The 20,621-nt window shown below is 34.6% G+C and overlaps 2 protein-coding genes across 2 annotated transcripts in view; one reads left to right on the plus strand and one right to left on the minus strand.

Annotated features, from left to right (window-relative positions):
• LOC120627329 (chitin deacetylase 1) overlaps positions 1-1,359 on the minus strand; it is a 33,006-nt gene extending 31,647 nt beyond the window's left edge. Inside the window, exon 1 of the mRNA XM_039895306.1 lies at positions 1,226-1,359. Within this exon, the coding sequence (XP_039751240.1) occupies positions 1,226-1,325 (100 nt within the window). The 5' untranslated portion in view covers positions 1,326-1,359. The remainder of the gene's footprint in view (positions 1-1,225) is intronic.
• A 3,913-nt stretch (positions 1,360-5,272) lies between these two features.
• On the plus strand, positions 5,273-17,402 carry LOC120627511 (protein sly1 homolog). Its single transcript, XM_039895516.1, has 11 exons — positions 5,273-5,474; positions 5,943-6,102; positions 7,794-8,095; positions 8,679-8,768; positions 9,508-9,757; positions 11,026-11,184; positions 12,187-12,362; positions 12,622-12,892; positions 13,645-13,780; positions 15,473-15,685; positions 17,239-17,402. The coding sequence occupies exons 1-11, from the start codon at positions 5,447-5,449 to the stop codon at positions 17,338-17,340; spliced, it is 1,887 nt and encodes a 628-aa protein (XP_039751450.1). The 5' UTR covers positions 5,273-5,446; the 3' UTR covers positions 17,341-17,402.
• Positions 17,403-20,621: the final 3,219 nt, after the last annotated feature.

Consider the following 20,621-nt stretch of genomic DNA (forward strand, 5'->3'; position numbering starts at 1 on the left):
AATTTTATGACGATTACTTTAAAATGAGTTATGCTGTAACTAGAGATGCATATGATTATTATATGATTTAACTCTTTAAAATAAGAATAATAGAATATTATTTTCTATAATTGTTGTAAAATACCCAAAAATTAGAGGCGAAAGACACTAAAGTATTTTATCAATTATTGAATGGTTTATATTTTAGAAAGAGTATCTAGAAAGGTAGGTATATATCTACTTAAGAATTCGCTAAGGCCGACTTACTAAGTAGCTTTTTTTGTTATAGTCAGTAAGTCAGCACACACGCAATCGTAAACGATGCGAAGGTGCCGAGGGCTTGCAAGTAAATTAAAAAAATGCTATGAATGCAAGCAACTGCACATACTCAATAAACCTGTCGGGACACCAGTATAACATTTACATCAAGGCAAAAACTGCTCGACCAAAATACTCGTTTTTACGCTCTCAATCTGCTACGTCCTGTGCAATTATAGAATAGGTTTTCAAGTGCTGTACCTATGATGGAGCAGTGAATGATGGAAAATTTAGTGATAACTACTTCATTAATTTTTTTTTTATTATTTAAACTAGGTATGCTCATTTTAGGAATTGATACACTTAACGAGGGTAGTTACCTACGTAGGTTGACAAAGTTCCGATGTGATCGTACCATCCATAACCATTGAGTCATTTTCTTTCACCACTTTTAGATGTTTCTGGGGTTAAATTATATAATTAATTAATAACATAGGTACAAGGTGCCTAGAGACTGCTGACAAAAACAGTCAATATCCTCAATTCATAAATAACCGATCACGTCTCAATGTCAAGTGAAAGAAAGGACGTACAATACGAATTTTAATTAACAAATGACATCTACGTATAGATATACACGTACCTACCCACCTATTAACAAATACATACTTTCTAATTCATTATGGCACATTAATATATACACCCATTGATTAATTGATTTCGCAATACAAGCAGTTTAGTACTTTTGCTTCCTATTGTAGCTTACGTGTTCGAATGTAACTTTTACATAGCTTTCACCAGTTGCGTTAACCGTGTGCGGTTAAAAGAATCGTGTAAATATTACCAACGTTGTATCACTTGCATAACAATAATTACATTACAAGTTATCCAATTAGCGGCACTCAGTTAGTCGGGCACCTGTATCCGGTAAAAAAACACAGACAAATAAAAAAAAGAATTAAATAGAATACACAAACTCTCAACTAACCGTTCACAAATATGGCACAAAAAAGTATTAATATCGTATACGCGGTCATGGTGGTCCGCACACTATTCACTCTACAAATCGACATGACACCTTTCACCATCGCGCGCGTACTGCTATGATGGCCAAGTCCGAAGTGGCTCACGCTGCCACCACCAAGCTACCGTCTACCGTCTCGTCTGCACGGCTTTCTCCTTCTATACCAGCTGATCTAATGAGCAGGTCATAAACGTTACCTGGAACCATTAGTTAATTTAACGTATAACTTAACAAATCATTAAAATTAGGATAATTAAAATTAGCAGATACCTACACACAACGTTGGTTTACGATGAACTAGTTCTTCCCGCGGCTTCATTCTTGCCCCAGCTCGACTGTTTATATTAAAAATGTGGAAAAGAAGTACAAAACAGTAAACTATTTAAAAAAAAAAATACCAAATAATTTATTCTTTGGTATTTGAAAGTAAGCGTAGCTTGTGTTATGGGTACTAAGATGACTGCAGAATATTTTTATAAATAATATACAAAAATACTTATTATATACCTATAAACACCTAGACCCTGAAAAACATTTATGTTCTTCACACAAACATTTTCCAGTTGTGAGAATCGAACCTACGGCCTTGGACTCAGAAAGCAATCGGCCGTCAAATATCTCTTCTGTCATAGGATGAGATGGTTTTAGAGCAAAGAAACAAGACGCTGCTCTAATGCGGGTTGGTAGGATATAACGATTAGTTATTTTAATGTTACATTTACCGAGGATGCGACGCCTTAGCGTGGAGTCTGTGATCCGCCCATTTCCTAACTCTGGGCTAGTATACTTAATTTAAACCGACAGCTTACAATTGTTGGCGCAAGCCGGGAATCGATCTCAGGCTCCATATCCATGGATATGTCAACAACTAGACCAACGAGGCATTTTAGGACGCTTTCTATTTATATCGAACCAATTTATGTTTTTTCCTCAAGATAAAAGTAGAATAAGTACTTCCCGACTCATAAAGAAACTCTCTCTGTGCAAAAATTTGCTCTGTTGTAACGTAATCGAAGGACAAACTAACAAACACACTTTCGCATTTTTAATATGAATAGGTAACGATACTTAGTTATGCAAACCAATATAACAAACACCTACGTATTGGTTATTAGGTAAGATTTTATTACAGACTTAGAAGTGCACATAAACAAAGAAAGGGCAAGGCTTTGATGCCCGTTTTTACGTACGACGAACAAGGCGATGCTTAAATAAGTAAAGCCTAATCTAAAGAGATTCCTAGGCCTACATCAGTTTTTTTCTATAGTCTTTTCCTAAATCATTAGGCATTCAATTAAGGCGATGCCTAGGTTTAGTGAAAACGGGCATAAGTCTCCTAAGACCCAGTCGGTGTCAGTCGGTGTCATTGGACTAAGCTTTTATCTGCATTATTGTGAGGTGTGTCACCCGCCTACAGGATACCTACATATTATCTTTGTTATTTGGCTAATCAATGTTAAAAACTGTCCAAGTGCAAATAATACTCAGGAGCTACGCACCAAGTGTTCTGTAATCATTCAAAGCGGCGATAGCCCAGTAGGACTTAGACTTCACTTTGGGAGGGCCGAGTTTCAATCCCAGCACGCACCCCTAACTATTCTAAATTATGTGCGTTTTAAGCAATTAAAATATCACTTGCTTCAACGGTGAAGGAAAACATCGTGAGGAAACCTGCATGCCAGTTCTCAATAATGTTCTCAAAGGTGTGTGGAATCCACCAATCCGCACTAGGATGGCATGGTAGCCTTAACCCCTGAAGTGGGCCGGTAATTGGCTAAAATGATACGATTAGGTACCCAACGCGGCCTGCTAAGCTTCTGGAGTGAGCTCGGCTGGCTGGAGTTACCCAGCGGGAAGCTATACTAGTGGCATTACGTACAACGGAACGTTCCGGCCGACCATGTACGGAGACAAGCCCAGAGAAAGAAGAAGAAGATACCCAAACTAGCTATTTCCTCTTTGTATTGCTAGACTTAGTCGTTGGGTTAAATAAGCGCCTGTTCTTGGGTCACCAGATGAGTCGATCAAGTTTTGTGACCCGATGACTATTCTGATAGCCGGTGCTTGCATTTGATACTTTGGATCCATACTCAAAGTTTCAAACGTAAGCACTAGAATAATGAGGTATATAACTTATTAGTATTTGCGTCGTTTAAGCATTTGTGTAGATTAGGAAGCTGCACCTGCTTATTAGGACCAGTTACGGAAGTGTGACATGCTCGACGTATGAACGCACGACGCATCCCAAACCGTGGGATCGCTGAACAGACTCCTTTTCGGATATCTACAAAAAAAATGCACGCCTAATTCAACATACTATTGGCCACGAGAGTCTCGTAAAAGACCCGCATGTGTAAGGTTAGGACATTATTTGTCCACAGCCGATGGATAAGGTACTTTTACAGGCCAATAATACTATTTAATAAAGTATTACCTACGCCAAATCCAATAGCAAACGTTGTGCGTTGCTATTTTATTATGACAGACTTAGTATCTTCTGAGCAGTACGCGTCTGGTACCTACCCAATAAGCGCTACTACCTCTTTGTATAGTCTAGACTTAGCTGTTATGTTAAATAAGCGTCAGTTTTTTGGTCACAGGATGCTTGAATTATTTTTGGGACCCGACAACGGTTTCTGATGGCCGGCGCTTGCGCTATGCACTGCACCGCAAACGTGCTTGTCACGTTGCTATTTTATTTTTTGCCAGAGTACGGGTATTCTTAAAAAAACAGTAGGCAACTACTAATTATTAAAAAAAATCACAATCTTCTTTTTTTTAACTATAAATCGGTTGTTTTGTTTCTGAAAAATTCACGTTCACGCGAATAAACCGGAGCTGTGTCGAGCTTCAGAAAGCTCTAACATTAGTGTGCGGCCTAGGGTTCAAAGAAAAAGGGGGTCTTCCGCATACAGTTTCATCATATAAGTCCGAACTCCGGCTTTGTGACTGTTCCGTACGCAATCGAGGCCATGGGATGAATTCACATCCGGATGACTTAAGAAAACGATGACGACGTGTCCAGCCCGACTCGTGCCAAGTGAGTTGGTGAATAGAAGACCGTGATCACTAGGGAATTGACGTGTATATATATAGTCTACCTATTTGAAATTTTCGAGAGGTTTTTTTCTGTGCGATAGTGGGAGCATAGAAATTTGAGATCTCAATGAATCGATACTACGAGGAAACTAAGGACTGTCGATTATGGTGTGCGTAAAGCGGTTTCGGAACATTCACCAGTAAATGAGACGAAGACAATTTTATAATCTTTAATCATCAATAGAATAAAACAATCCACAACTGGACTGAAAAGCCCCTCCTAACAGAAGGGTTTGCGGGAAGAGGAGGGTAGTGGAAACTGTATTCTGATCTGCCGTCACCACACGGCAACATAATAATAAGCAATCGGACAGTAATTGTGTGAAATAATATTATTGCATTTTTTTTTGAAGTAAATCAGAGAAATTTTAGCCATTCATTCGTTATTTCGTCTTGTTCAGGTTCAACCATTTTTTGTTTTATTTCGTGGAACATTTCGTGGTAATATTTAATTTGGAGTGATAACAAAAGTATTTTGTATAATGCGATACTAAGTACCACCGATATGATTTTTGATCCATTTCCATTATTTAGAACATTTTACGAAGAAATCTTTTCACTCGTTCGCTTTATTTACACCCATGTGATCCGGTTCGATGGGACCATTTGCGCGGTATTTTTAAAAATATATTTTTAAAGCTAAAAACCCAAGGTACATTAAACGCGGAAAAAAAAATTTAAAATATTTTTTATGGTTATATTTATGCACTTTTATTAATTTAAAACACAAACTGAATATTTCCTATTATAATCACTACCAAAACTTACGTGTAACAATAGAAATATATTAAATCAATGTCTAACAACATACAAACCATACATTTTTGTCTTTTGATTTATGTAGATGTATCCGAGTATATTTTGATGACATTTGTCAAAATCGACGTGGCGTAAGATGACATCGCAATGTCAGTTCACTTTGACATTTCAAAATGAAGTAGAAAATAGAAATTAATTTAGCCGCAACAGGAATTCTAAGGCTGTGTCTTTTATTGACTAATAAATGAAAACATTGGAGTTATATTAATACATCGTATTCATATAATATAATATATTATTTGATGGCAGTGTTTTGCCTCAGCAACAATGACGACTTTACGGGAACGCCAGCTCAGTAAGTTGCAATTAATTATTTATATTTATTATGTCCATTCAATGAATCTTAAAATACTGTTTTTTAACAGAGGAAAACAGTATGTAAAGTTAGGCTGAGGGCAGAGTTTGAATATATTTAAAAGATATATTAATCGTGTTATCATTTTTTACATGAGCTATAATTTATTCCCTGGTCAAACTTAAACTTCACTTTGTCAATTCTAAATACCATTGAAAAACTTACATAACAAAATGAAAAGTTAAATTCCCTCATTCAGTAAAAAGTTTATTTTGTTATTGATATTTATTTGTAAACCCTAATAAGTAAAAGACATCCATGTGAAAAGCAGAAACATCAATGAAGTAGGTATATAGGAGGCAGCTATTATCACTTAGTAGCAATCCCTAACAGGCAACCATAGAATCAAGAAGAAATGAGAATGTGCATTGATGTGCACTGTGGTATGAACTTTGGTTTTAATTACAGATGCTTTGAAACAGATGCTGAATCTGAATCAACCATTAACCAAAGCAGTAGCAAATGAACCATCATGGAAAGTACTAATTTATGACAGAGTTGGCCAAGATATAATTTCTCCACTAATATCTGTGAAAGAACTGAGAGAATTAGGTGTCACTTTGCATGTGTAAGTTGAAAATAATTATTATCTATGTTGAAATATTAATAATTTATGTTTTAAAGAGAAAAAGTGTAACAAGACTTATTATGGTAATCTACTGAGTCCCACATTCTTTCAGTCATCCTCAGTCTATGTATGTCCCGGAGTTATATATATATTTTTATTTTTTATTTAAACATCTTTATTGCGTAATAAAGGAGAAATTACAAATATAGTTAAACAAAAAATTAAAAGCAAAAGGCGACCTTATCACTAAAAGTGATCTCTGCCAGGTAACCTTACCGATAGTACACAACAAAACATGAGAGACGGGAAATCGCAATTAAAATAAACAATACATAAATTTACACACTTAAGTACATACTACTAATAACTAATATAATAAATAATTAAAAGAGATAAATAAAATAAGTTATAAATAAATATATATATATATATATATATATTAACAAATATTTACATTTACTATAGATACATAAGTACACATATACGAACAACAAAATTATAATGACAAATAGTGATGTCTAACACGGCTTTTGAAAATAGCTAGGGATTTAGAGCGACGAATATCGTCAGGGAGTGCATTCCACAGCGTTGCAGCTTTTATTGTGAAGGATTCCGAGTAACTTTGCGACTTACATTTCATCATTCGGAGAATATTCTCCCTAGCAGAACGCTGAGATCCTTGAGACGGACACGGGCAAAGGAAATGAAAGCGTTGTTTAAGGTAGGGTGGTGTCCAAGGATGAAAAAGAGTAGAATACAGGATTGAAAGGACATGCAGATTACGCCGATGCCTAATAGGAAGCCACTTCAATTTTTTGCGATACTCAGAGATGTGATCATATTTCCTAAGACCAAATATGAATCTTATGCATAAGTTTTGTAGTCGCTCCAGCTTATCCAGAAGGTCCTCAGTCAAGTCTAAATAACAGGCATCGGCATAATCTAAAATAGGAAGAAGAAGGGTATTGGCTAATAAAATCTTAGTCTTGATAGGCAAGAGATTTTTCCATCTTTTTAATGACCCAAAGGCACTAAAAACTTTCTGGCTTACATGGGCTACTTGCGGCCTCCAAGATAAACTGCTGTCCATGAGAATGCCTAGGTTTTTCACAGTTTTGCTATAAGGCAGCAGAGACCCATCAAAAGTGACTTGCGGAATACCAGAAAAATTCACTTTCGCAATTTGCCTAGAATTACCCAAAATAATTGACTGAGACTTGCTGGCATTAACCAATAACCCATGAGATCTGCTCCAGTCACAGATAGCACTAAGGTCAGCGTTGAGATATATATTAGTTATTAATGATAATAACCATAGTTGACAGTTTAATATGGTTCTTAAGATACAAAAGTAGGCCACTGCTAAATTTCCAAACTCCAGGTTGGTCCTGAAAGTTTCTACTAGTATCTAATTTTGATTCACTAAAATATTTCATCATAATGTAATTACAAAAAAATCCAGAATAACTACAGAAAATAAACATATGATGATGATGAAGTATTTGTTCAATGTCCACTTCTGTCCACTTCTGTCCAGAAACATTGAACAGTATTTCAAAATAGATTTAAACTGCAACCATTGAAGAATAGGTTTATTATTTAAGGGTGCTGATGTGAGATTGGCTGTTTATAAGAGTATTTATTGGTATTTAGTTTTCTTTATTTAACAACACCTCTTACTACCATTACAGCCAGCTACATTCAGACAGAGACTCAATACCTGAAGTTCCTGCAGTTTATTTCTGTGCTCCTTCAGAAGAGAATCTGGGAAGAATATGCCAAGACCTTGACAATGGACTCTATGACCAATACTACTTGAACTTCATATCACCTATAACGCGGCAAAAAATAGAGGACTTGGCGGCTTCCACTATTCAGTCTAATTCTGTTATGAGCATTCACAAAATATATGATCAATATTTGAACTTTATATGTTTGGAGGACGACTTATTTATAATGAAACATCAGAAATCGGATTCACTGTCTTATTATGGTAAATAATAGTATATCTATATTTTTGTTTCTCATAAATTATCTTGTAGAGTATTATTAAAGGAGCACATATGTATACCTTTTATTAGGGTAAAACTATTAAAAGAGTTTTTAATGCTCATTGAGTGTAGTGAATCGAAAAATTTTGAAATTTTTGAATCGAATGTTTTAACCAGTTGAGATATTATATGTGAAATTTATTGTATGTCATCTTGCTCATAAAAAAAAGAGAAAGGAAGCTTAGATCCACCAAGCTGCTTCAATATAAGTTGGCGAGCTGAGCTAACATGAAAAAGAGTTAAAAGCGTGATTCACACTTTGCTTTAGCTAGTGGCATTTAAGTCTTAACACTGAGAAATACACACCCTGGCCAGGCTATTACCACAATAACACATGAGCGATTTAAAATGTTATTGTCTGGTGCCCAAGATACCCCACATAGAGGTGACCTGGCACTTCACCCCTGTCAGTTTATAATTTGGTTCTATGTTGCTACAAAGGCAATAGTATGATTGCACTAGCAAACCTGTTTTATATATTTTTTTAAGAATGTACATAACTCATAAATAATAATATATTTACAGCAATCAACAAAGGAGACACTAAAGATACGGAAATGGAAGCTATTATGGATGAAATTGTAGAGAGTTTGTTTTCAGTATTTGTTACACTCGGTAAGTATTAAAGCTTTATATATAAAGAATGTTGAAAGTTAACTTAGTAGCTTAGAATATCAGAAAAGATTAGCTTTCCTTTCAAATGTGACTAAAAAGGACCTTACAACCATTTGCTTTATCACTATTATTTTAAAATGTCAGTTTATTTTTATTTTTTTTTTATTTTAATTCCACTACAAGTTAGATGCAATCTCACCTGATGGTGAGTGATGATGTCCAGTCTAAGATCGTAATGGGGTAACCTGTTAAAGCTATTGCAGTTATATAACACCCATATATCAATTGGTTTTTGAGACATTGTAAGCTTAATTGTGAATGCTTAATAATAATAATAATATTATTAAGCAAATTTTTATTTGCTTAAAAGTACAATGTTTATTCTAAAATTACCCTGGATTAATCGCTCAGTGGCACGTCTTTGTCTTTAGGGTGGTAACAAACCTCGGCCTAAGCCACCTACCAGTTATAAATTTATAAATTTCCAAATTGCCCCTTGTTGGTATCAAAGCTGGGACCTCCCACTTTAATCCATAGCACTCAAAAATTATAATATTATATTTTGTATTATAGGCTTATATGATTGCTTCTTACGCTTAGGTAGTAAAAGATCACTTTAAGTGATAAGGCCGCCTTTGCACCCTAGCACTCTGTACATTTGTCTTCGTTTTTCTTTGTATTGTTTCTTTGTGTTTTGTTATTATGAAATTATTCTATCTATCTATATATTTATCTACAGGTAACGTACCTATCATTAGGTGTAGCAAAGGCAATGCAGCAGAAATGGTAGGGAAAAAGTTAGACAAAAAATTAAGAGAGAATCTTTGGGACGCCCGAAACAACTTATTCCATGGACAACCAGGCTCCTTCAGTTTCACTCGCCCCATGTTGATATTATTGGACAGAAATATAGACATGGCAACACCGCTGCATCATACTTGGACCTATCAGGCTTTAGCTCATGATGTATTGGACTTATCTTTAAACAGGTTTGATGTTGATATGTTGAATACCTAGTTACTTATGTATTTATTTACAAAACCTTATGCTTGATGCGATAAATAGACACACTATAACATTTTAATAAGTATGTTATAAGAAAAACCCTAAAAATAAGACCTCAACTACCGTCATTTATTATATACCGTGAATTTTTTATTGTCAAACATCGAGAGCCCCTCTTATCGCCCTCAAATTTATGGAAGTTCTCAAAAAGGAAAATACCTTGATTTTGAAACATTCTTCATTGGTCCTATACTCCTATTCGTCTTAGCGTGATTATATGCAGCCTGTAGCCTTCTTCGATAAATAGGCTATTCAACACCAAAAGATTATTTCAAATTGGAGCAGTAATTTCTAAGATCATCGCTATCAAGCAAACAAATAAACAAATAAACTCTTCAATTTTATATCTATCTATCTATCTTTATATATATATTTCTTGTGTGCGTGTGTATGTCACTGTACTCCTCCTAGACGGCTGGACCGATTTGAATGAATTTTTTGGTATACGTTTGGGTGGCACCCTGGATGGTTTAGATTCACAAATAAGCCCGACAGATGGCGCTGGGGTCCGCTAGTATATATATATATATATATATATATAAAAGAGAAAGTGTGTGGGTATGTTCCGTATAGGCTCCGAAACGGCTAGACCGATTTCAAAGAAACTTTCAGGGAATCTCCGGATTAACCTGGCGAGTAATACTGTAAAGTTTGGTGACGATCGGAGCACTCCTATTTTTGAACTGTCAAACTGTCATATACTTTTATTAAAAATTTAATGATGTAAGTTTATTGTTTAAATAAAATAAAGCAAAATCTAGCCCGGCGAAGCGGGCTGGGTACGCTAGTATTAATATAAGATAATACACATGAAAGCCTAGAGCTGGTACCTTTATCACAAAGTCATGTCATATCACAATTTACCGGCCCACTACGGTGGCTCCTTCCACAATGAGTTTTAGGTTGCAGTCCACCACGTTGGCCCAGTGCGGATTGTTGGACTTTACACGCCTTTGTGAACATTATGGAGAACTCTGAGGCATAAAGTTACCTCACGATGTTGTACTTCATAGTAAAAGCAAGTGATATGTTTATTGCTTAAAACGCACATAACTTAGAAATGTTAGAAGTGTGTTAGATATGCTGGGATTCGGACTCAGCCCTCGAAAAGTGAAGCCGTCGTCCTAACCACTACGCTTTACAAAAATGTTGCAATTTATTTATCTTGTATCTGTCAATTTTTAATTCTTAGAGCAGTGGTACCGGAAAGTTCTGCACCAGCAGTACCAGGACAGAAAACAAAAACCAGAATATGTGATTTGGATTCCAAAGACCCATTGTGGTCAGAACATAAAGGAAGTCCATTCCCCACTGTTGCGGAGGCAATACAAGAAGACTTGGATAAGTACCGGTTAGTATAAAATAATATTTTTACCTTTATTATTAAACAAAATTTTTAGCCCGTTTTTGTGTTAAAAACTGATAACTGATTGTGCAAACTGTAATTATATATGATTGGTAATATATGAAATATTTTCATTGTATCCAAGAACATATGATTTGTTAGTGCCATCGATGTTCCATTGAAAGGCATTTTCGACGGCCGTTTGGCGCAGTGAGCAACGACCCTGCTTTCTGAGTCCAAGGCCGTGGGTTCGATTCCCACAACTGGACAATGTTTCACAGTGTCTGGGTGTTTATCTATATATTATTAGTATTTATGTAGGTATATTACTCAAAAAATTATCCATCAGTTATCTAAGTACCTATAACACAAGCTACGGTTACTTTGGGACTAGATGACGATGTATTGTCCTGCAAACCACCGCAGTTGCCCTAAATTGTAACATGTTTTATTTTAAAGCATTCTGTCTCAGGTTTCATTAGTATCTATACAAACGACTGTAACAAAACTATGGATTACTCTTAAAATGCTATCCATACTGTTAGTTTTTGCTTAACTATAAAGGCTCGATAACCCATCGATACTAAACACTAATAAGAACTTAAATTGAATGACACCACTATCATGAACCAGATATACAAATAAATCTCATATACCTAAATATTATTATTAATTATATAAATAATAAGAAGTAAACATATATTTTTTTTTATTGAATAAGGTTGTTTTTAGTTGTGTAGTACTAACATAGCTTTAACTACATTGTACTACTAACACGATATGGACAAGTGTCTGAGATTTTTATTATTATTATTAATTTTCTCGCTATGTAGACCTTCAAATTGCATTCATGGAATTATGCTTGTTTTTTTTTTCTATTTTCTGTTTCTTAACAGTAAAGTGTGCTCTAATGAGTACAGATTACTGTTTAGATACGGAAAATATTATATGAAAATTATAAAAAAAAAATCTAGATTAATAATAAATAATTTAATAAACATTTTCAAGGAGTTCAGAAGCAGAAGTTAAGAAATTGAAAAGCTCAATGGGTTTGGACGCAGACAGCGACCTAGCTCTCAGTCTAGTGAGCGACAACACACAGCGTCTCACAAGCGCAGTTAATTCACTACCACAACTTATGGAGAAGAAACGTCTTATTGACATGCACACAACTATTGCTACTGGTGAGTATCTTTTTACCTTACTACGTTAGTTAAAATGTTCCCCACTTCCAAACAGTTGCGTTTAGATATGGTAGGTTTGTTTGTAAAACTTTACTGCATACGCATTTAATAAGACAGAGAAAGAAACAGACTAACATTTAAAAAAAAACTAAAAAAAAAAATGCGTTCAGAGGCGGTCTCATCGCTAAAGCTATCTCTGACAGACAACACTTGTTGTTTTTCTTCTTTAAAACCTTTTTAATTTTTTTTCTTCACTTAGCCATCCTCAATGCAATAAAATCAAGACGGCTGGATTCATTTTTTGAACTCGAAGAAAAAATCATGAGCAAAAGCAGTGGTGTCGAAAGCAAAGCAGTCATGGACTTGATATCCGACACCAGTGCTGGCAACGAAGAGGATAAAATGCGCTTATTTATTATATATTATCTGTGTACCTCACAAATACCCGAGGACGAATATAAAAAGTTCGAGGCCGCCCTGGTAGCTGCCAATTGTGACGTAAAACCGTTGATTTACATGAAACGTTGGAAGTGAGTGCTTTAGCTTTTAAACTGGCTTTTTATAACAAAATATTTATTTTAACAGATCTAAAAATTAGATGATGACGAATGAGATTCTATGGATAATTTACTTTGTCAGATATCAAAATGAGATTATATTCCATGCATATAATAAATTACATCGAGTTTGATTTTTTTTTGGTGTTTCATCGATTTCGATTATTGCATTGTCTGAAAGGGTATCTGTCTCTCGACGTGCTCTCATTGTCGCCATGTCAAGATGTGATGATAGATCCCACAGAAATCGAGGGAAATCTTTATTTTCTTTTGTATATGTGCAAATCAAATCGAATCTGTTAATAATTTAGATGTTTGACTTTACTGAATTTTTTAATGGATGTTTTTCGTGCTACAATATACAACATAGATGTTATTGCTTCGTTGGTCTTGTTATTAGCATGTTTTTTTACGGGGGTCCTAGGTCCGAATCCCGAGTTCGGTCAATAATTTATCGGTATTTTGTTTTCACTGTTAAAGTTCACTGTTAAAGAATTTTCAGTAGACCGGAGTCAGAGAGCCTCGGAGAGCAAGCTAAGCCGTCGGTCCCGGTTATTATCACTAACCCGTGACAATAGTCGTTAATCCCACCAAACTGCATTGGAGCAGCGTGGTGGATCCATGCTCTAAAAGCTTCTATGACAGAGGAGGCATGTGCCCAGCAATAGGACGTTAGGCTGCTATCTAAAATTATAATAGGTAATCATTATTAATTTCCCATACAGAGGATTCACGAAAATGTCAAGTCAAGGTCAATACGAAGGTGGTGGAACGAAAACAGTTTCTATGTTCTCGAAATTAGTCTCTCAAGGATCTTCATTTGTGATGGAAGGAGTTAAGAACTTGGTCGTCAAAAAGCATGTGAGTAATTTTTATTACATTTTAATCCAGTACCTACACTGGTACAAGATTTGCCTGCTCGCAATCGACGAGTCGTTTTCGAGTATCGATAAACTTGAACATCTGAGTAAAATGTATCTTATTTAGATAGTGTTAAAACTCAAATTTACCTACGATCCTTCAGCTAGGGCTTTTGGCAGATATTTGTGTAATATAAGTTCGAATTACCTTCGACACTGCCCAACGATGTCGCCAGACAACGTGTCTCATATTTTTTTTCGTTCACAATTTTGAGCCGATTTAAATCATACAAGAAAATAAAACAATTGTAGATCAAAAAGAACAAGTGTCTTCAGTGATCTTAATATTGTTTTTGAACATCTCAGTAAAATGTATGTTATTCAAATAGTGTTAAAACTCAAATTTACCTTCGATCCTTATGCTAGGGTTTTTGGCAGACATTTGTGTAATATAAGTTCGAATTACCTGCGACACTGCCCAACGATGTCTCCTGACAACGTGTTTCATATTTTATATCGTTCACATTATTGAGCTGATTTAAATCATATAAGACACTAGCGTACCCAGCCCGCTTCGCCGGGCTTGATTTGCTTTATTTTATTTAAACAATAAACTTACATCATTAAATGTGTAATTTAAGTCTAATAATATATTAAATCATTTATTTCTGTCCGTATTCATTATCTTCTATTCTCTTCTCGAGCGGGTGAAGATCAATATCTACACCCATGTACACCCAACAATAGAATATCATCATAGTAACTTTTTGAAATGTCAAATACAGCTTTTATGGCTGTATTTGACAGTTCAAAAATAGGAGTGCTCCGATCGTCACTAAACTTTACAGGATTACTCACCAGGTCAATCCGGAGATTCATTGAAATCGGTCCAGCCGTTTCGGAGCCTATACGGAACATACCCACACACTTTCTCTTTTATAGATAGACAGAAGTGAAACGAAAATGAAACGTACAACCGTTTCATTTTCGTATCAAATCTTAGATCAAAAAGTACATGCAATAAGTGTCTTCAGTGGTCTAAATATTTTTGATGGCGTTTTCAATTTTTACGCAAAAAGCGACGCGAAGACAAGGGACAAGTCGCATGATGTGACTCGACTTGTCTCTCGAAGTCAGCGATATCGCCTGACTCTCCCCTATGGGATGTATCGAGGGGCATTTGTCCTCTAGTAAATACTTTATACCAGTAACTCCTACCTACAAAAGGACTATGTCCAGCAGTGGACGTCAATCGGTTGAAGTGATGATAAAATACTTTATAAGGGTTAAAAAATAACTGGGTGGAAGTTGTCTATACCGGCAAAGCGATAATATAGGGTTTCAGTACGTAGGTCATGCTGCATAGAATTCGAATTGAATTGTGGGTTTAGCAATGTCTTTTTGGTTAGGTCGAGAGTCGCTACAATCGCAATTGTTGATTCTCTTTCGAAGATCGAAACACAACTTCAGTGTAAAAACTTACTTTTTTTTAAAGTTTTGTTGTTTTTAAACCAGGCAATCTTGACAATCCCAAACTTCCTAAATGAAGTAAATTTTGGCGCATCAGCGATGGTAATGCGACTATAAAAAGTGCACTTGAAAACTTAAGAAATCGAAACGTGTTTTTAATTTTGAAAATTTTGTTTTTCTATTGATTTAAAGCGTTATGTATTCGTGACTTGCTTTATTCCAGAAACTTCCTGTGAGTCGAGCCGTTGAGGCGGCGCTAAGCGGTGCGGGTTCAGCTGGAGAGTGTGATTTGACGTGGCTGGATCCCCGCGCGGCACGTACAGACGCGGCGGCCCGTGCGCGTGCGACTAAACAACCGCCGCCCACAGACGCCGTGGTGTTCCTCATAGGCGGCGGCAGCTACATCGAGTATCACAACCTGATGGACTTCGCCAAGGTAAACGATACACTGCAAAATATATCATCTTACTCACATCCTGGGGTAGCTAGAAGAGATCTCTTATAGAGATTAGCTTTCTTTTGTGCACTTCATGTATTATTACAATCACAATTTATGGTACATAAATAATAAATAAATAAATGAAATATATTATACTCATCGAAATAGTGAACCGACCGTACGAATCCCCACACCCGCCGACCACTGTCGGCAGCTATAGCATTATGTCAGTTGTCACAACAGTCATTATTTATTACAGACTAATTTTTATTCTTCATTCAAATAAATCCAGACCTCCTATCATTGTTGTATAATTTATCTTTATGAAAGTGTGATTTACAGAAGCTAAAGTCTACAATCTACAAGTATAAAAGCAAAAAGAATGCGTCACAAACTTTCATCCTAATGAAGAACTTTAAGTTCCTACAGATAAAGCGTAGATTCGCATGATTGGAATTTGAATTTCGAAACTGCTTTTTCTTGTAACCTTTGTTCAGTGTTTCTGAATAATTATTTCTTAGTGTTATTTTCAGAATGATACTATTATTTGTATGATTAACTATTGCAAATGAGTATTTACTTTTCATTTCAATGATGTCGCACACGATTTGTAACAATAATATGGCTAAAATCGTCTAAACCATCGTACCGGTATTTGAGTTATAAAGCGATAAAAGTAAAAATACATCGAAATTCACAAATCCAATTGCTTAATTAGCTTAATTCTTACTTTATAAACTTACACTAACCTGGTTTTTCCAGAAAACAGAAACATAAAATTTAATAAAAAAACATCCGAACATCATAATCGCGGTAATCTGTGTTTACCATTACTCTGATGACTGGACATATTGATGAATCCAATGTACCGTAGTCCCATATAATCTACACGTACGATGGCACATTTCAAAATCTTTGAGTTATCAATTATAATTAGATATTTTTGCACTACCTATTTCTATCGCATTAGTAGTAGTAGTAGTTCTTGTGCTAGTGCTCGTCCGAGTAATTACTACCGCGATGCTTATTTCTGAAAGCAACATCGCCGTGTTAAGTCTGAGAGGCTTGTTATCTGGTGTAATTACTAAAGCATATGGCAGTACGTGTTTCATGCATGCCCTGCGTATTGTTGCTTTTATAAGCGATCGTTTTCCAATTAACATCAATTTGGCCATCAATTTTTTATTATAAAAATTTTAGTAACGAAGGTTTTTTTATTAGTATAAAGGTTAGTGTCGCGATTGCATGCTTTCTGTTTTTTTTATAACTTATTTTAGACTTCAGCTTCTGTAAATTACACTGTCATAAACATAAATTATTTAGGAAGCCAAGCCGCTTACACGTGGTCTAGATATTTTTTTATACGCATTTCCATGAATAGTAACGTGAATGTAAAAACAAAATAAAAAAAAATAAAAAAGAAAGTAGCCAAATCTTCTAATTTTGAACCTTATGAAAACAGACAAAAAATATCTCCGTCGTACTATTTAGGTTAAACGAATTTAATAAATTATAAAATAATATTACAGCTAATCTTTTTTTTTTTTCAGCAACAAGCTGCAACGAGAAAAATCATCTACGGTGCGACTACATTGCCGCACGCTGCTCAGTTTCTGAAACAGCTGTCTCTTCTCGGAGAGGAACTGCAGTGAACATTCCTGCTTGTTAATAAATCTATTTAAAATATTCTAATAAATTATATACTGCTAAACGATATATTTTTTAACTGACTGCAAATTCACACTACGTCGCTTGTGTTAAAAACATAATGGCATTTGAAAAGATCTTTATTAAATGTGACGAAACCCGCCTGTAGTAAAACTGAATTAAGAATTTTCATAACTTGATTCGCCAGTAAACCTGTATACTAGGTCACCAAAAGATATTTTACACCGCTGCACAGTTTTTATATAACAGTTAGTGTAATCGCTACTTCATTTTTTAACCGACTTGAATCGTCGGAATCTTTTTTTTCTTTATGTATGTTAACCGATTACTCGAAGACGCCAGAGCCGATTTGAATTTTTTTTTTTTTTTTGTTTTAAAGGGCATACTTTTTAGGTGGTCCCATTTAAATTTAATCGAAATCAGTCGAGCTATTATTAAAAATCAACAATAATGTAACCCAAAGTAGTTTTTTTTTTTTAGTTCCTAGGTGTATGTTGAAGTCGTTTTGTGGTCGAATAAAATTATCATTTTAGAATTTTTAATTATAATTTTTTTGAGAATTGAGAAAAACTCAAAAAAATTATAATTAAAAATTCATTTATTTCAAGTAGGCCTACTTTACAAGCACTTTTGAAACGTAAAGTTTGTCTGTTTGTAGTGACTCTACCACCGGTTCGGAAAGCAGATTCTACAGAGAAGAGCCGGCAAGAAACTCATTAGTAGTTGCTCTTTTCCAACATATCTACTACTATTATATCCTGCAAAAAGCAACTATGTTTACTAATATTTTTTTTGTTAACTGCCCACAATAAAAAAATTCAAGTTATTAATATTGAACTATTTTACCTTATAAATACTTATCAATCATCACTTCAACCGACTGACGTCCACTGCTGGACTTAGGTCTTTAGTAGGGCGTAAGTCCACGATTCTGGGCCGATTGTTTCCAGCGGCTCCCCGCGACTCGATTGGTATCGTCGGTCCACATTGTTGGTTTTCCGCCATCGATACGTTTACCGGTTTGGGGTTGCAAGACCTTGGGACCCCAACCACCGGTTTTCCGAGCGATGTGCCCGCCAATCTAGAAAAATCTAGAAAGTCTAGCTCGTCTAAGCATCTCCTCATTTGTGATTTGGTCACGTAGAGATACTCCTAACTCTTTCCATCTCTGGCTCTGAGCCTTCTTATGAGGTCCATAGTTAGCAACCACGTTAGTAATCAATAGCGTTGGTAAAATAGCGAAAACCCAATAATTTATAATATTTCCATTTTTATTTATTTTCTCTACCAACTACTGGCAATTTAAATAAAACTCTGGGCTCAACAAGTTGGCATTTTATTTACAATGACATTGAAAATAGAGCTAACATCTAATATCTACTAATAAATTTTGATTGTTTAGAACAAGAAGTATAAAATCTAAATCACAAGATAAGATTTCAAAAGCATCAGATCTCAATAAAGAAAATAATATAAATATATCGCATCGCATCAGTACATAAATATTTCGAAAGGGGCAAAATTAATTTCACAACTCAATGAAAACAAATTCTATGATACGTTCGTTTTACTTATAAAAGAAAACTTGTCGACATTTTTTAAATTTTATCCCAACCCTTAAAGACTATTGTGCTAATTTAAAAAATAAACTTGTGTTGCATTATGAACACATTTAAGTAATAACCCTCGAAAAATAGTAGAGATGTGTTAGGTATGCACTTATTTTAATTTTATAACAAATAATGAAGTACATAGGTTTATTCGCCAAGGAACTTGGTAGTTATTACAATAAGCACTGCATAAACTGCTGTCGATTAAGAAATATAAGTAATCTCCGTTTTTTAAACACTAAAAAAATATAAGAACTCTTATTTTAAAAGTACACCATCTTATCACTGATTATGATATGGTTTGGCACAGTGAAAAATAAATAAAATAGGCAACTAAAAGAGAGCAAGTCTAAAAACCAAGATACAATTACCCGCATTATTTTAGGGCAAGGATTGGCTATGGCTGAAGATTTCCAATTTATTTATTCCGTCTGAAGGCAAAAATTATGGCTCTTTAACTGTCCGTCTCCATAAAAAAGATTGGATTTTGAATGTTATAATATAGAATGTAACGATGCCTAAAACGTAACCTTAATAATCAAAAACTTACATTGAAGCAATTAAGATAATTTTATTATGAAAATTAGATACAGGTATATTCATACATAAGTATAATTTTGTTTAATGCCTACGCTGTTCACATTAATAACAATAGGGTATTCTACTTATCGAAATGTTAAATATTTTTTAAAAAGGGATATTAAAGAAATATCGAATGATTCTCGAAATTAATTAGTAATAAATTTCTGTCACATTCTCGCAAATATATACACTATAATACGTGTAATGACTAATGATTATAACATAGAAAGTCAACTACTTCATACATTAAACCAATTGACAGTAACGGCGCCGAAGTGCAGGCGAGAGTCGTAGCGGGAAGTGGATGGGGGGAAACCGCACTCCTGCTCACCGCATTCATTCTTTTCTGTCAGTCGAGTTTACTGTAAAGGGCGAATAATACCAGAAAACTCTCGGCATTGTAGTTCCTATATTTATTAATTTATTTCAACCAAAAAATAAAAAATTTAACACGCTTAGTATACTATTAAGCGTTTCTCTATTCGTCATAACTTTTAGCCTACCTTAGAATTTCTACTTTTTAAATTAAAAAAAATAACGTAAAATACCCTATTACTTATTAACCACGATTCACATTTAACAGTTAAGTGATTAATATAAATCAGCATAAAAAATTTCATCTGCCACATTACGTGCCCAAAATAAAAAAAATATATATATAATATTATCATAATAATTTTATCATAGATTTTGAAAATAAATATAAGTAGTTAAAATATGTCTATATGTAACATTTATTTTTATCACGTTTATTCAAAAGGCATGTAAATAATTTTAATGGCACATACGCTGAAAATAGCTAATATTCAAATTACACGTTATGCATATTCAATATATCTCCTTACTTCATAAAAACAGTGACAAGTACTACATTACAAATACAACATCTTATGTGAAGGCGCTTTTAACTGATATTATTATATGTTTATTATATAGACATAGATTATTATTTATTATTAAAAATAATCGTAAGTACTAATTACAAAATATGACAAAGAATTGCAATTCTAAACTTAAAAAAAAAGTGTAAACTACAAAATTATATAACCACTAGATACTTTGGACCAGATTTA

Source organism: Pararge aegeria, chromosome 11 (assembly GCF_905163445.1).
Source record: "Pararge aegeria chromosome 11, ilParAegt1.1, whole genome shotgun sequence".
NCBI lineage: Eukaryota > Metazoa > Arthropoda > Insecta > Lepidoptera > Nymphalidae > Pararge > Pararge aegeria.